The sequence below is a fragment of the Prionailurus bengalensis genome, chromosome X (assembly GCF_016509475.1).
Source record: "Prionailurus bengalensis isolate Pbe53 chromosome X, Fcat_Pben_1.1_paternal_pri, whole genome shotgun sequence".
In the NCBI taxonomy this organism is placed as follows: domain Eukaryota; kingdom Metazoa; phylum Chordata; class Mammalia; order Carnivora; family Felidae; genus Prionailurus; species Prionailurus bengalensis.
In genome coordinates this window covers 128,283,901-128,300,922 of record NC_057361.1, presented here as the reverse complement: position 1 = coordinate 128,300,922, position 17,022 = coordinate 128,283,901, and the positions used below count along the sequence as shown (strand labels likewise).

At 43.1% G+C, this 17,022-nt stretch overlaps 2 protein-coding genes across 3 annotated transcripts in view; both read left to right on the top strand.

Annotated features, from left to right (window-relative positions):
- The window catches only part of F8 (coagulation factor VIII), a 131,574-nt gene that overhangs the window by 13,279 nt on the left and 101,273 nt on the right, over window positions 1–17,022 (top strand). For both annotated transcript variants that reach the window (XM_043570610.1, XM_043570609.1), the window contains one exon: window positions 14,485–14,606. In XM_043570610.1, the coding sequence (XP_043426545.1) occupies window positions 14,485–14,606 (122 nt within the window). The remainder of the gene's footprint in view (window positions 1–14,484; window positions 14,607–17,022) is intronic.
- Window positions 1,543–11,775, top strand: LOC122477705. Its single transcript, XM_043571021.1, is given in 4 exon segments — window positions 1,543–1,735; window positions 6,272–6,357; window positions 10,775–11,150; window positions 11,153–11,775. Coding segments are annotated over 4 exon segments (1,215 nt in total). The 3' UTR covers window positions 11,713–11,775.

Sequence of the window (17,022 nt, the reverse complement as noted above, 5' to 3'; positions counted from 1 at the left end):
ATGACCCTAAAGTAGAGGCCTGATATGTAACTGAACAATTAGCCACTTATCCATTAATGTTGGCATTGTTAAAAATTATTAAGAAATTTGTACTTTGAGGGAGTGCAAGTGCAGGGAGGGGCAGAGAGAGAGAGAGAATCCCAAGCAGGCTGACTGTTGTCAGGACAGAGCCCAACACGGGACTTGAACCCCCGAACCACGAGATCATGATCTGAGCTGAAATCTAGAGCTAGATGTTTAACTGACTGAGCCACCCAGGTGCCCCAATACATTGTACTTTGTATTGTATCTTCCATCTAGCATGCAGTCTGAGGCATAGTGAATAATAGTATAAAGTTTAATTGAATGGAGAAAATGGTGTACTTGTTATCTAGCCTTCTTTTGTTGTGTAGGCAGTCACATGTATTTTTACCAGGAAAAAGTGAATAGAATTTTTATTTTGATGATACTATTTTATAGTCTAGATTATTTTGATACCGATTAACAGGATAAACTGACTCTGGACACATCCTGACAAGCTCTGCCAAATTTTGAAATAAACATCTGGGGAAATTCAGTTTTATATTATCTGTTCCTGCAGCTGCTCAACTTCTAAGCAAAGGTCAGGGAATATAATAGGTTTTCCGATTAGTTTTAGATAAAATGTGAAAGAACAGTTCATGTGAAGGACATTGTTGCCAAATATATTTGGCAAGATTTATATATGAAATCCCAAGGGAAATGCACAAACAAAATCCCACAGAAGTTAGGAAGGAGTAAAACCCTTGAACCCTGGAACATTTTGTCACTTATTGTGCAGATTACCCCGAAATTGAGACAGGCACATACATCACGTGTTTCTGCTTCAGTGGAAACTATTCACTCTGATAGAAAAGGTCTTAGCCTGGAGAGCTATACATGGTCCCGTATACGCTCATCTCAGAACTGAATCACATACATGAATGGTGCGAGTGCTCTTAGGAATGTCTGGTGTGTCCCTTTGAATAGTGTCCCTACTGTGGACCATGTTCCTTTGGAATAGGGTCTAGGCCTTCTGTTTCTTTGTCCCACAAACTTATCTCTTTAGCCTCTGATTTTTGCCTCTTTCCTTAGAGGGAGAAAAAAGTGTTTTCTGTGTGCTCTTGATCCTGTTCCCTCTTTGTTCTTCCAAGTTGTTCATCTAGTAAACATTTTCTGTGTCTTAAATTTTCATTTTAGTCAGAAATATTAAAGTGGAAGCACTATGCTAGGGATGTAAAAATACCTATCTCTTGAAATGGAGAAACTGGGTGGAATAGACCCTACAGAACCAAGGAGACAATTTGGAAAAAGCGAAAAGGGACAAATTAGGGACGAGTTGATTGATGACTGTGGAAGGACGTAAGTGTCAAAGTGGCCAGGAGATGGCACAAATGGACTGAAGAGAGGAGTGCACTTGATGACATGGGTACCAGATAATGTTATTACACGACTAAAAACCATGTAGGTCTATACCGAAGCTAGTGCCATGAACATTTTTAGAGATGGATGAAATTAGAGCACATTTAAATATGAGTTAATACCATGGGGTTGGGTTCCCTGGAAGCTGACTGTGCCACAGAGATTAACGTGCAGGAAGTTTATTTAGAGTGCGCCTACACAGGACCAGTCCTGGGGAAGGGAAGGGAAGGAGAGGGAAAAAGCAGGGGTGGGCACGGGGAGAAGATGGACAGCAGTACAGGCCGACCCTACCGGGAGCTCTGGAACCGGAGCCACCGTTCTGAGTTGCCCCATTTGGGCCAACGGGGCCAGACTTTTCTGCTTCCTCCTGATCCATCATGAAGCACAGGCTATCCTGGGAGTAGGGGGGCGGATCCCAGGAAGGGGGCGTGGCCTGTTCCTCGAAGGGCCTGCGGGAGGCTTTGGGAGGGGGCGTGGCCTGCCGCGAGGAGGGCCTGTGGGCTGGTCCGAAAAGGGGGCGCGGCCTGCCCTGGGAAGGGCCTGCGGGCTGCTTTGGGAAAGGGGATTTCTGGTTCAGCTTGTGCGGGGCGTAACCACAAGCCCGGCGGTGGCTCCTGGAACCTGGAACCAGTTCCTGTCTGTCTTCGTCACCGCCCCCACCCGCTCATCTGCTCATCTGCCGCGTCCTCACTGGTATTGTGCGGCAGCTTCTCCAGGTCCCAGGGGCCTGCACCTTGCCTCTCAGGCAGGGTGGCCGCCCTTGGGAAGGGGCACATTTCTGCCTGGCATGTGACAGTACCCTACCCCTGCTTGCCGCCTTGTAATCATGCCCCCAGGACTCCTCTTCTGGCCTGTTGCCCCTTTGGTATGAGTTGCCCCAGGTGGCCCCCCAATTTTTCACTCATTGAGACTTTAGCGTTTCTGTTGTGGGGACCTTCTACACTGCTGAGCTCAGAGCTGTAGAGAGGGGTGGCACAGATTCCCCAGGAGGGTCACAGTGGGGTGATAGTAAGCTGAGCTGCTTTTGCTGCCCTTCTTTGGTTCCTAGCCCAGGGATACAGAACCATCAGCGCATGTACAGCATGTACAGCACCTTGGAAGTTGGCCCTCCATCTTCACAGGGCCCCAAGTTGGAGTTTTAGCTGTGATTTAAGAAATTACTTCACTGCTCTCTCTGTCTGGCAGCTCCTGGATGTGGCAACATGTGATAAACCCAATGGATGTCATGGTCAGGGGCCCACTCCAGCACGTACTTTGTCGTACAGTGGGTCACCTGGTCAGACATGATGTTATAAGGGATCCCACATCAGTGAATCGAACCCTCTGTAACAGCTCAGATAGCAGGGCTGGCTGAGGACTTGCAGGCAGGAAAGACTAAACACTTACATGTCTCTATCACAATGAAGTGCTGTCCCTTCTAGGATGGAAGGGGTCCAGTGCAGTCAACTTGCCACTGACGAGCTGGCTGGTCTCCATGATGGACAGTGCAGTATTGGGCACCCAGCATTGGTTTCTGCTGCTGGCAAGTTGGACTTTCAGGGGTAGCACTAGGTAGATTGGCCTTAGTGGGAACCTATGGTTTTGGATCCATGCATAAATTCTCTCCCCTACCCCCATCGCCACTTACCTCACATTTTGCCAGCACTGTGGTGGCCCATACAGAGGCTGGCTAATGTTAATTGCCAGTCATTTTGTCTACATTATTGTTTTGTGTTTCTTCCAGGGTAGAAGCTCTATGGTGGCATTAATGTATGACACGAAGATCTTTCTGTTTTGTGCCCACTCATTGATATGTCTTTACCCCAGATATCCTCCTCCCTGATATTCCAGTCCTGTTACTTCTAGGCGCCTGGCTAGACAGCCAAACCATTTGCTGCTGTCCATTAGTCTGTATATGTTTGCACCTCAGGCCAATTCTCTTTCTACACAAAATGTTACCTTTCGATAACATTGGCTAGTATGTGCATATCAAGCTGAGCCATCTGTAAATAAACCTGAGGGTTCTTCCTCTGCTAGCAACTGGTCATCAGGAATCCCTCACATGGCGATGGGTGTGACTTGAAGTAGAGGTATCAGTAGAACAGGAGTGAATGACATGGGTCTCTGACAAGCTGCTCATGCAGCCTGCTTGTGCCCACTGGTCCATGCAGATCTTCATTCCTTCCTCCTTAAATCAGCTCCTTTTTCTGGGAGAGCTTCCTTATCAGTACCCTGGCCCCTGACCCTCAGCCAGTACAGAAAGTCATTTGTCATGGCCCTGAGTTGGCAGAGCTGCTCCCATGACGTCGTGCTGTCTTGGGTGTCCTGGAAACCCTGGAGTGCAGTGAAATGCAGCGCTCCTTGGGAAGGGGGGGGGGAGGGAGGCTAGGGAGGTGAGCATTAAGTCAGTCTCACCTCGGCCCCACCGCAGTTGGTCTCCTTGAGACAGGTCTACTCCAAACAACGCACGGTTTCAAGGGGCGTTTTTAGCCAGTGTGTCCCTGGATCCCTCGGAGGTCCTCAGGTGTTCCTTTGTGACTGTAGGTTGGCCAGCTTCTCCTCGTGCCTCCATCAGTCTTTACTTCATGTGAACGGATGCCAACCTATTAGGTGCGGGCTCACTGAAACCCTTGTGTCTTCTGAAAAGGAGGTCTCGCTCGTTTGCTCAGCGAATCCTTTCTGTCTTGATTTTGACATCGTCTGGGGCTCACAGAGCCTCCTCCTGTGAGCGGCCGGCTGCTGTGTCTGTGTGTGGCCCTCATCTTTCACCCATTCTGCGCCGTTGCTGCTCGGGGTGACTCCCGGAAACTCACGTGCGAGGTCTGTGCTGTCTGCGTTTTTAGTTCACACCAGCCTCGTTCAAACATACATCTCTGGGCCACATCCCTCATCAGAGCTCCGGGGACACAAACTCGAACACCGACCGGCTGGTTCCACTCTCACGTGTACCTGGATGCTCTCTCCTCCTGCCTTCGCCACAGTGTTTCTGTGCCGTTGGGGGGTGGGGGGTAACTGCGTGCCTCACAAAAGACGTCTTACAGATTCATACCTGCCCTTTCACTGTAAAGCACCTTGGTGCCTGTTAAGTTTTCAGTAGTTCTGAGCAATGTTCTGCTACTTATATCTGTCACCTTGGGCAGCGGCATTTCCACAGATTTACAGCTCACAGTGAATTGTCTGAAAACAACTCAGATGAAAACGAGTCCTTCCAAAAAAATGTTGTTCAAATAATGATAACATCTGTGCCTCCTTGGGTGATTTTATAGCTTTATAAGCACACAAATGAAAAAAAAGTGTCTGCTTTTTTCTGTGTGTGTGTGTCTGTGTGTGCGTGTGTGTGCACGCACACAGGAAGTTTATTAGGGGGACCTTATTGGTGCTTATTGAGGCTCACTAATTATCTGAAGAGTTTCTTTGAGGAATCTCAGGGGCTTAGTGTTGGTCTCTGTTGCTGGAAAGTTGGACATTTGAGCTTTGGTGAGTCTGTGATGTCACACCCATGCATAGCTTCCCGTATGGCTCCTCCATTCATATGTCCATTTTGGCAGGATTGGAGTTGCAATGACAGAGGCTGGCTAATACCAACTGGCTAAGTTAGTCTACTTGGTAGTTTGGTGCCTCTTCTGTGGTGGGTACTCTCTTCACTTTTTCATTCTTCAGTGCTCTTCCTTTCTTTATGTAGATCTGAATTTCTGACCTACATTAATTTCCTTCTCTCTGAATAGTTGGTTGTAATATTTCTTGTAAGACAGCTCTGGGGGCGCCTGGGTGGCGCAGTCGGTTAAGCGTCCGACTTCAGCCAGGTCACGATCTCGCGGTCCGTGAGTTCGAGCCCCGCGTCGGGCTCTGGGCTGATGGCTCAGAGCCTGGAGCCTGTTTCCGATTCTGTGTCTCCCTCTCTCTCTGCCCCTCCCCCGTTCATGCTCTGTCTCTCTCTGTCCCAAAAATAAATAAACGTTGAAAAAAAAATTAAAAAAAAAAAAGACAGCTCTACTGGCAACAAATTCCGTCAATTTTTGTTTGTCTGAGAGTTGTTATTTCTCCTTCACTGTTAAAGGATAATTTTGCAAGGTACAGAATTCTAGGTCGGTTGATTTTTTTTTCTCTTAACACTTTAGATATGCAATACTCCACTCTCTTCTAGCTTGCCTGGTTTCTGAGGAGAATTTGGATGTAATTCTTTTCTTTGTTCCTCTTTAGGTAAGGTGTTTTCCCTGTGGTTCCTTTCAAGATGTTTTATTTATCCTTAATTTCCTAAAGTTTGAAAAGATATGCCTAAAGATAGTTTTTTGAGGGCATTTGTCCTGCTTGGTGTTCTCTGAGCTTCCTAGATGTATGTTTTGGTACATGAAATTAATTTGGGGGAAATTCTCCTTATTGCTTCAAATATTATTTCTGTTCCTTTCTCTCTTTTTATTCTGCTATTCCCATTGTGTGTATGTTATAACTTTGGTAGTTGTCCCACAGTCCTTGGATATCCTATTCTGGTTTTTGTCAGTTTCTTTTTTCTCTTTGCTTCTAAGTTTTGGAAGCTTCTACTGTCATATTTTCAAGCTCAGAGATTCTTTCCTCAGCCATATCCAGGCTACTTATGCATGTATCAAAGGCATTCTCCATTTGCATTGCAGTGTTTTTGATCCCTAGCATTTCCTTTTGGTTCTTTCTTAGAATTTCCTTTTTTATGCTTATCCATCTGTTCTTGCATGTTGTTTACTTTGTCCATTAAAGTCTTCAGCATGTTAATCCCAGTTTTTAAAAAGTCCCTGGTCTAACACTTCCAGCATTCCTGCCATACCTGCCATACTGACTCTAGTTGTAGTTCTGCTTCTTGTTCAGTCTCTTCAACCTGTGTTGGGGTTTTTTTGCCCTTTAGTGTGGCTTACAATATTTTGTTCAAAAGTGGACATGCTGTCCTGGGTAAAAGGAACTGTGAAAAATGAGATCTTTAGTAATGTAGTGGTGAGGTGTGGGGGGGAGAGGATGCATTCTATAGTCATATGATTAGGTTTCAGTCTTTTGGTGAGCCTGTGTCCCTGGACTGTGAACTTCACCGTTGCCTCTAAGTTTTCTTCTTTAGGTGGAACAGGATGGTTAGAGGAGGTGAGAGTATCTCTTCCATGTAGAAGGCTAAAGCAGACTGATGTTGTGTTTTCCCTTCCCCCTGGTTGGATTAGGCTGTGATTAAAATTGCAATGTGTTAGGCTCTGGCAAAATAATTTCCCCCTCCCCTGCTAAAAGCATGAGGAGAGTTTTTTTTTTCTGATATTCACTATGAGGACCTAGTAGAACTCCTAGAGGTAAAAAGCACAAAAATGTGGGGCCTCAGGCCACCCTGAGATTTTTAACTCTCATACACCCTGCACTGAGTCTCCAGTAGTTCGTAATTTACCTTCAGGTTTTCCTACCTCAGCACTGGTTCCCACAGACATTTATGCCTCAGGGTTCTGCTCTGGTAAGTTGCGACTCTGTGTTTGCCAGCCAGTATCTAATTTTGGAGGCAGCAATTTGCCCTGTGACTTCACTTCTCTGATGGACCTAAGAAGAGTTGTTGATTTTTCAATTTGTCCACCTTTTTACTTATTGATAGCATGGAATGGTGACTTATAAACTCCTTACATGCTAGACTGGAAAACAGAAGTCTGATTTTTAAGTTATGTTGCCTTTTAAAAATTTTAAATTCCTAACACCAATCCTCAAACCTTTCCAAAAATTGGAGAGATCACTCCCTAACTCATTCTTTTTTTTTTTTTAACGTTTATTTATTTTTGAGACAGCGAGAGACAAAGCATGAACGGGGGAGGGTCAGAGAGAGGGAGACACAGAATCCGAAACATGCTCCAGGCTCTGAGCCGTCAGCACAGAGCTCCACGCGGGGCTCAAACTCACAGACCATGAGATCGTGACCTGAGCCAAAGTCGGCCGCTTAACCAACTGAGCCACCCAGGCACCCCTCCCTAACTCATTCTAAGGTCAGAATTACCCTGATACCAAAGCCAGACAAAGACACTACAAGAAAACTGCCGACTGATACCTTTATGAACATTGATACAAAAATCTTCAACAAAATACTAGCAAACCAAATTCAGCAACACGTGAAAAGATTTATACACGGTGACCCAGTGGGATTTATTCTGGGAATCCAAGGATAGTTCAACATATAAAAATCAATCAATATAAGACACAGCATTAAGAGAATAAAGGGGATAATACACTATCATCTCAACTGATGCATCTAAAGCATTTAACAAAATTCCACACCATTTCATAATAAAAAACATCCAACAACTATTAATAGAATGAAACGAAGTCAACATAAAAAGCCATATGTGACAAACCCACAGTGAATATCACACTCAGTGGTAAAAGACTGAAAGGTTTTCCTCTTAGATCAGGAATAAGGCAAGGACTTTTCCTAATTCTATTCAGTATAGTACTAGAAATCCTAGCCAGAGAAATTAGATGAGAAACCAATACAAAAATCATCCAAATCAGAAAGGAAGAAACAAAATGATCCCTGTTTACAGATGACATGATTTTATATGTAGAAAATGTTAAAGATTCCACACATAAAGAAACCTATTAGAACTAATAAATTCAACAAAGTAGCAGGATACAAAGTAAATACAGAAAACAATTCCATTGACAGTAGCATCAGAAAGAATAAAATTCTTCGGAATTAACAAGGAGAAAGACTTCTGCAATGAAAACTACAAAACATTTCTGAAAGAATTTAAAGACCTAAATGGAAACACATCCCACATTCATGAAATGAAAGAGTTGGTATTGTTAAGATGTCAATACTACCCAAAGCAATCTACAGATTTCATGCCATCCCTATCAAAATCCCAATGTTTTCTTTTTTTCTTTTCTTTCTTCTTCTTCTTCTTCTTCTTCTTCTTCTTCTTCTTCTTCTTCTTCTTTTTGCAGAAACAGAAAAACCCATCCTAAAGTTCATATGGAATCTCAAGGGACCCCAAATAGCCAAAACAACCCTAAAAAAGTTGGAAGACTCATACTTCCTAATTTCAACAGTTACTACAAAGCTACAGTCTTCAAAATAGTGTACCACTGGCATAAACACACAGATACAGACCAATAGAATAGGAAGTCCAGAAATAACCCTTGCATATGTGGTCCAATGCCTTTCCACAAGAGTTTTAAGATCATTCAGTGGGGAAAAGATAGTCTTTTCAAGAATGGCGCTGGGAAAACTGGATATCCACATGCAAAAGGCTCATGACATTGGATTTGGCAATGATTGCTTGGACAGGACACCAAAGTCACAGACAAAAAAAAGAAAAAATAAACAAATTGGACTTAATTAAAATCTAAAATTTTGTGTATCAAAGACACTTGTATCGGAAGAGTTAAAAAAGAATTCACAGGATGAGAGGAAATATTTGCAAATCGTATATCTGACAAGGGATTAGTATCCATAATACAAAATGGTAGTTGCTTCTTTGTTTTATGCCACCGCATCTTACAAAAGGTTTCATAGGCACACTCTACTTTTGGATAGCAGGGGAAACCTGTATATGGAGAACTCATTAAAACTCAATAGGAAAGGGGTGCCTGACTGGCTCATTCAGTAGAACATACAACTCTTGGTCTCAGGGTTGTGAGTTCGAGCCTCATGTTGGGTGTAGAGATTACTTAAAAAAATAAAATCTTTTTTAAAAAAGCACTCAACAAGAAAGCAAACAACGTAATTTGAAAATGGTCAAAATGAAAAAAAATGGGCAAAACAAACTTGAATTAGACATTTTTCCAAAGAAGGTGTACAAACAGCCAATAAGCACATGAAAAGACACTCAAAATCACCCAGGGAAATACAAATCAAAGCTATAAAGTGGTATAATCTCTCACCCATTAGGATGGCTATTACACAAACAAACAAACAAAAAATAGAAAATAAGTCTTGATGAAGATGAGAAATTGGAACACTTCTGCACTGTTGCTGGGAATGTAAATGATGTAGCCTTGGTGAAAAACAGTGTGGTGACTCCTCAAAACTTTTTAAAAATTACCATAGAATCCCTTCAATTCCATTTCTGGGTTTATACTCAAAATAATTGAAAGCAGGATCTTGAAGGGTTATTTGTACACCCACGTTCAAAGCAGCATTATTCTCAATAGTGAAAACATGGGCAATCCAAGTGTCCACCTGGATAAACAACATGTGATCTGTTCGTATGATGGAATATTATTCAGCCTAAAAAAGGAAGAGAATTCTGACATACGTTACAACATGGATAAACCTTAAGGACATTATGCTAAGTGAAATGAGTCAGGTACAAAAAGACAAATACTGTATATGAGGTACTTAGAGTAGACCAAATCATAGCAACAGAAAGTAAATGGCATTTTCAGAAGCCGAGGAGAGTGGAGAATGGCAAATTATTGTTTGATGGATACTGAGTTTCAGTTGTGCAAGATAAGAGTTATGAATATGGATGGTGGTGATGGTTACACAATATTAACTTACTTAGTACCACTGAACTGTACACTTAAAAATGCTTAAGAGGAAATTTTATGTTTTATGTGTTTTACTACAATTTTAAAACTGGGAAAAAATTGGGGCGCCTGGGTGGCTCAGTCAGTTAAGCGTCCGACTTCGGCTCAGGTCATGATCTCGCAGTTTGTGGGTTTGAGCCCCACATGGGGCTCTATGGTGACAGCTCAGAGCCTGGAGCCTGCTTTGGATTCTGTGTCTCCCTCTCTCTCTGCCCCTTCCCCACTCATTCTCTCTCTCTCTCTCTCTCTCTCTCTCTCTCTCTCTCTCTCTCTCTCTCTCAAAAATAAACATTAAAAATTTTTTAAATAAAAATGGGAAAAATTTAAAATCCCCATAGATCACCGATTTTCCTATTTAGCAGTATTCACCATTTTTAAAGTTTATGTATTTTGAGAGAGAGAGAGAGAGAGAGAGAGAGAGAGAATGAGCGGGGGAGAGGCAAAGAAAGAGGGAGACAGAGAACTCTAAGCAGGCTCTGCACAGTCAGCACAGAGCCCAATGCAGGGCTCAAACTCACGAACCGTGAGATCATGACCTGAGCCAAAACCAAGAGTCAGAGACTTCACTGACTGAACCAGCCAGATGCCCCCATCACCATTTTTAGATAGCATTTTCCTTCTCTACCTCAGCATTGTCACTAAATCCTTTATAAGAAAAAGCAAATTTTCGTATGGGAATGAACAATTCTGTGGTATTGCTGCTCCTGAAAGGCACACTGAGATTTTTGTTATTTCAGCACTGGATTGAGAAAAAGAATAGGTAAGCAATAAATGCCAGACACCTAGTCATTGATTTCGCATCTGGTAATCCCCAGTGTGGCGTGGCTTTTGCTCCAGGCATGCTGCTACTCACAATTGAAAGCTGCCTGTCCTTTCCTCCACTTTTATCCTCGTTGTTGTGATTTGTAACAGGGGAGTATGTATCTTACTGGTTTTACTGGTTTGTGTTTGGGGTTCCTTCTTCAGTGGTCCCCCATACCAAGTATATCCACCTCTCACAATCTTCTGCTTTTCAAAAGCCTGTGAGGGCAAACAAGACATAAGAAACCACGTGTGCCCCACCACCTGCCATAGTAGGCCAGCAGTCTGGTGCAGAACATGTCTTTGCCCTGTGGAACCCCTGCTTCCCACCAGGAAGCTGAAATACTGCCTTGTGGTTCTGAGTCAGCCTCTGGATGAATGTGTTCGTAATCTTTGGAGCAAAGCCTGTGCTGATGCAGGTGCCATCCGCTTATAGGATACACAGAAGGAGAGAGGGAAGGTTTTTTGCCTGAATTAGCCAGTGGACACTTTGATTCTAGTAAGCCCAAAGCTAAGGAATACTATGCTGTTCAGGGATGTGAGGTTATTTCAACTCCTGACCAAGACCATACTGCCTTTACCAAGTTCCTTGAACTGCTCAAAACACACACACACACACACACACACACACACACACACACACAGACAGAAGAAAAAGACCTACATATAAATGTGATTGTGACCTTGGGAGGTGTCCACGGGCCTTTTGGCCAGATTGTGGCATATGTGAGCACCCTGTTCCAAGCTACTTGCGTCACTCCTGTGCTAATTATAATAATCCAAGAAGAATCTCTCAACTACCTGCTCCAACCAGCACCTGGCATCCATAGTTTTAAAGATGTTAAAGATAGCAGATCTCAATTTTACAGTGACAGGGAAAAATCATTCTTTATTGTATTCAATTGGAAAACTAACGTGGATCATCCTACTATAACATTCAGTACTGGCTATTGTTATGTTATTAATCATTCCATTTATCCTATAAAATTGTTTTTTTAATGTTCATTTATTGAATTTGAGAGAGAGAGGCAAGGAAGGAGAGAGATAGAGAGATAGAGAGAGAGACAGAGAGAGAATCAAAGCAGACCCTGTGCTATCAGTGCAGAGCCTGATGCAGGGCTCGAATTCACAAACCATGAGATCATAGCCTGAGTCGAAATCAAGAGTCAGATGCTTAACTGACTGAGCCACTCAGGTGCCCCATTAGAAAATTGTTTTCAATTTTGGAGTCAGACGTGCTACCATTGCGCCACAAGGTCACAATTGTTTTTAATTTTGAAGCTGAAAATATTCTGTGTTGAAGGTCCTTGGCGTCCAACACACAAGCCTTCTGCCCATCCTTAAATGCTTACACCAAACGCTACTTCTGAGTGTCTATTAATACTAGATTCCTCTGTATAATATAGAAGAAAATTCCTTTCATATTGGGATGTTAGAACTGCACTGTTTCACCCTGGTCTTATTACTGTGTTGGTATTATCTTTTAAAAATAAATCAAGAAGCATTGACCTAATTATTACATTTAAAAAGAGGCAGTTATGTAAGCTCCAGGTGAAGAGAAGCAGCATGAATGATAAATGACAGTTCATAAGCCCCACTGACACATTCACCCCAAGCTCAGCTCCACAGGGAGTGTGCTACGCTCTGGTGGAGTGATAGATGAAAACTCTCATCGTAATCACAACCAAGTCAGAAAATGTTGTGCAGAGGAAACTTACGCATGGCAACTGAATTGTTTCCAACATTATTCGGACTGAAGAAGTATTGCTTCACGGATTGCAAGTTTATGAAGATGACCAAGAAATGAGTTTGACAACATATGGGTTAAGTGAACATTGAGTACCAAGGGCCTGGGTCTGAAAGCCTACGTTCCTGTCCCTTTCCAGCTATTCACCCCAATTCCCTGAATCTTCTCCTTAGCCAGGAAGTGGAAGGGGATGGATGGGTAGTGCCTGACCTTCCTTCCCACAGTCGGATTCCAGCTGGTGACACCTGGCAGAGAGCACACAGGGCTGCTGACTCAGCAGTTTCAACCACGGGGGTGGGGGGGACGCTGGAGTGCATTTGAGTTTCTTTTATAATGAGACCTCCTTCTCTCTTCTTACCCTTTTCTATCCTGTTTACCAAGCCAGATGTTGCCATCCAAACCATGGTGTACGGAGATGCCACCCACTATGTTTTGTGTGTATACACCCCCACTTGGCTGTAAGGGACCCGCAGCTGTTTCCTTTCCAGTGTTACAAGAAAACAAGAGTCGGGTTTTAAGTGGAGAAAGGGGCATCGGGTGACCTAGTGTGCAGTTGTGAACAGTTAACCATAAGAGGTCATTTTTAATTATTCCTCAAATATATGAGATTGAAATCTGATGTCAAATGTGAAAAAGAAATAACACCTCTCCATATCTAAGTGTATATCTCCTTTTCCATGTTCATTTCTCATATGTGTTTTGTGATGGCACAGTGGCACGGAGAGTATGGTTTCTGCCCAATGACTCTGAGTGTGAAAATGAGTGGCACTAGTCACCTTCAACCACTGCATATTTTCAACCATTCACCTGGAACCTTTCTCACTAGGATTCACATTGGTCATTTTGATCACTTAACCTAGACTGGGCCCCAGAACACGACAACCTAACTTGTCAGGTACAGAGAGGAAACAGTCGGGAACCAGTAATTTTCTCTGTGATATTCCTGGTATCCCTAAGAAGGGAAGTATAATTTGAGGTACATACTGACAAAATTTGAATACAACTTATTTAAAGTCACCCTCTTTTGGAGATGAAATTGAAAGACCATGTAGTGCCTGCTTTGGCAAAGGAATTTTTGTTGATGTAGCGTATATGTACCAATTTATTATTTATTTTATCAAACAGCACCTAATGTATCATATGACTCTTCAAGATTTTTTTTAACGCTTATTTATTTTAGACAGAGATAGAGCAAGACAGGGTGCAAGCGGAACAGGGGCAGAGAGAGAGGGAGACACAGAATCTGAAGCAGGCTCCAGGCTCCGAGCTGTCAGCACAGAGCCTAACACGGGGCTTGAACCCTTGAACTGGAAGAGCATGACCTGAGCTGAAGTCGGAGCTCAACTGACTGAGCCACCCAGGTGCCCCTCAGATGACTTTTTTTTAAAATGTTTATTTTTGAGAAAGAGAGCATGAGCAGGGGAGGGGCAGAGAGAGAGAGAGGGTTATAGGATCCTAAGCAGGCTCTGCACTGACAGGAGAGTCTGGATGCAGAGCTCAAACTCACGAACCACGAGATCATGACCTGAGCCAAAGTTGGACACTTAACTGACTGAGCCACCCAGGTGCCCCCGGGTGACTTTTGAAAACAGTGTTTTGGTTTTATAGATATTAGGGATTGTCTCAGCTCAGGCTGCTATAACAAAACCCCACACAGTGGGTGGCTTACAGACAACAGACATTTATTTCTCGTAGTTCTGGAGGCTGAAAGTCCAAGATCAAGGTGCCAGTAGATTTGGTGTTTGGTGAGGGCCCTGTTCCTTGTTCATGGATGGCCATATTTTCACTGTACCTTTGTGTGGTGGAAGAGGTGAGAGATCTCTCTGAAGTCTCTTTTCTAAGGTCAGTAATCCCGTTTTGTGCACACATAAACATTCAGCCTATAGCAGGGGCTTATACACAATTTCCAATTTGCCTTTTTAACAGTAGAGGAGAGTGGGATAGAAGCTTTACTTTCAGCTGCTTTTCAAAATGGGTTCAAAGAAGGTCACCAAAATGAATGACTTTTTCCTTTCTTCACACAGGTTATCCCTTGGGGTGCCAAGATCTTTGCCATTCAACACATCAGTCATGTACAGAAAGACTGTGTTTGTAGAGTTTACAGATGGCCTTTTCAACATTGCCAAGCCCAGGCCACCATGGATGGGTAATGGAAACAACACTGACTGTGTATTATGAAACTGAATATCTGTGTCTGGTGTCCTGGCAAGGATCCCCCAGTCTTCCAGCTACAGTTGAAGAGGGCTAGGCTTCCCTTACTACCACCTGTAGGGAAATACACTGAGTATTCTCCGTCTTTGTGCCAGGCCCTCCTTCTCTGCTGTACTCTAGATGTTAGAGTCCTCTGGGTCTTGGACCAGGGCTTCCTTTATCTTCTCTTTAGCTTCTATCCCTAGCTGATGTTATCCAGTTATCCAGATTGATGTTATCCAATCTGGTATAGAGATTTTAAGACACCATCTCTGTACCAGTTACTCCCAGGTTTATATCTTCAGTTCACACTGCTTACTTGATATGCCCACTTAGATATCAAGTAAGAACGTAACAGGATATTAAGATGAGACATCTCCTACCTTAGAATTATTTCTGAGAGCTCTAGGTGACAAGCACCCCCCCCCCAATTCTAAACAGAAATATCAGTCCTCATATTTAGGACTTGTTTAGCTGGTATCCCCAAATTGGTTCTACAACCCTTAGCCCATCATGCACCTCCAGCCTATATAAAAGAAGACTAGCAACTTATGAAATAATGTAGACTTGAGGATTTCTTTGGAAACCAATTTTGGTGATTTGTATATCCTCTACCCCACAGGGGAAGGAGGCCTCATCCTCATGTCAAGGTGTAGTGAAGGAGGCCTTAGGAGAACCATTTAGAAGGCTTGACATAACACCTGTGGAGCTTGTAAGACTCTGACTAGTGCCTGGTTTTTATCTGGAAAATTTGTCAAGGCCAGAGTCTTTGGGGAACTTCCCCTGATGTCGTCATAAGGATTGTGGGTTATAGCTGAAGCTAAGTGCACTGTTGCTGTTAGGTGTGAGATGAGCAAGGTCATAGGACAAGATTTGTCTTGAGAAGATCCTGCCCAGGATGTCTTCCTACCAGGGCTGGGTGACTCCAGAAAAGGTCTCTGTGATTGTATCGTCAGAAGCAAAAACCGAGAAGAGAGATACAAGTGACAGCTGGAGAGAGCATGATTGGAAGACAGAGAGTCTCCAAAGAACTCGTATAAATTCCCTAAGGATGAAAGACACAGAATTTTGGCATGTCCCACAACCAGGGGTGCCAAAGCCACATTATCACTGTTCCTTCTGAGAACAATCATGCCTCTTTTTCCGCCCCTGTCCTTTTCTCACTAGCTCCAACCTTAGAGGGCCCAGAGGCAGTAAGGTGAGTCGGGGAGGAGGGTTAGGAGAGGAAGATGAGAACATAGGTTTCTGAAATTGTCAGGACTTAGCTGAAGGAGGGAAGGACCCTTAAATTGCAGGAGACATCAAACGTTTGATATTTTACTAGACTGGACTAATTGGTCTAGACTGGTATCACTGGACTAATATGATACTGCTGATATGTGAAGGTTACTGTAGAAATTTGGAGACTATTCAAAGTGCTAGAAGGGAAACTGCACAGAACACAGTTAAAAACTATGCAAAATAAGTCTATTTTATGTTTTTGTCCCATTGAATCCAGTTCACTCAAATCATTTTGTAGGTATCTTATACTTAATATGTAAGTCAAAAGTCTTGATTTGGTTTCCCTCTTAATTTTCTGTGTCCTGGCCTGACTGCCACCCAGTTACACAAGCCCAAAGCACAGGAATCATCCTTAGCTGCTCTCTTTTTTCTTTTCCTATCTCTAATATCCAGTCCATCAGCAAGTCTTGTTGACTCTTCATCCAAAATAAGTCCCAAGTCTGCTCACTTCTTATGAATTCCAAATTCATCCAAACCCCTGGGCCCTACAAAGTCCCACATGTTACATTCGCTCCCTGCCTTTATAACCCTATTTTCTATTATTCCCCTGCTCGTTCACATCTTACTCGACCATGTCAATATTATTCCTGTCTCAGGACTTTTCCATTTGTTTCATGTGCTTTGAATGTTATTCTATGAGATCTTTGCAAATCTTGCTTTTTAATTAGATCTCTGCTCAAATTCCACCTCCTCAAACATGCCCTTCCTGACCCCTATACTTAAAGGATCTTGTATCTCCTGCTTCGGCATTTTCTAGCTCACTACCATCTTTTACAGCATTGACCACAAACAGAATAGTTCTTATTTCTTTATGTTCCTGATTTCATTCTGTAGAATATAATTTTCATGATGTGTCTTATTCACTCCTGTGTCTCCAGTGCCTAGGACAGTTCCTAGAATATAGTAGGAACTCAACTGAATGAATTGCCAGAAATCTATCCTCAGAAGAATCATGACACTGAGCTGGTGATGGCAGTTTATGCATTTATTCATTCAGTTACTACTTTCTATCAATAATCACAGGGACATGACTTTGGCCATCACTTTCATAATACCAGCTTTTCCGGAGTGCTGCTCTCCAAGTGACCTTT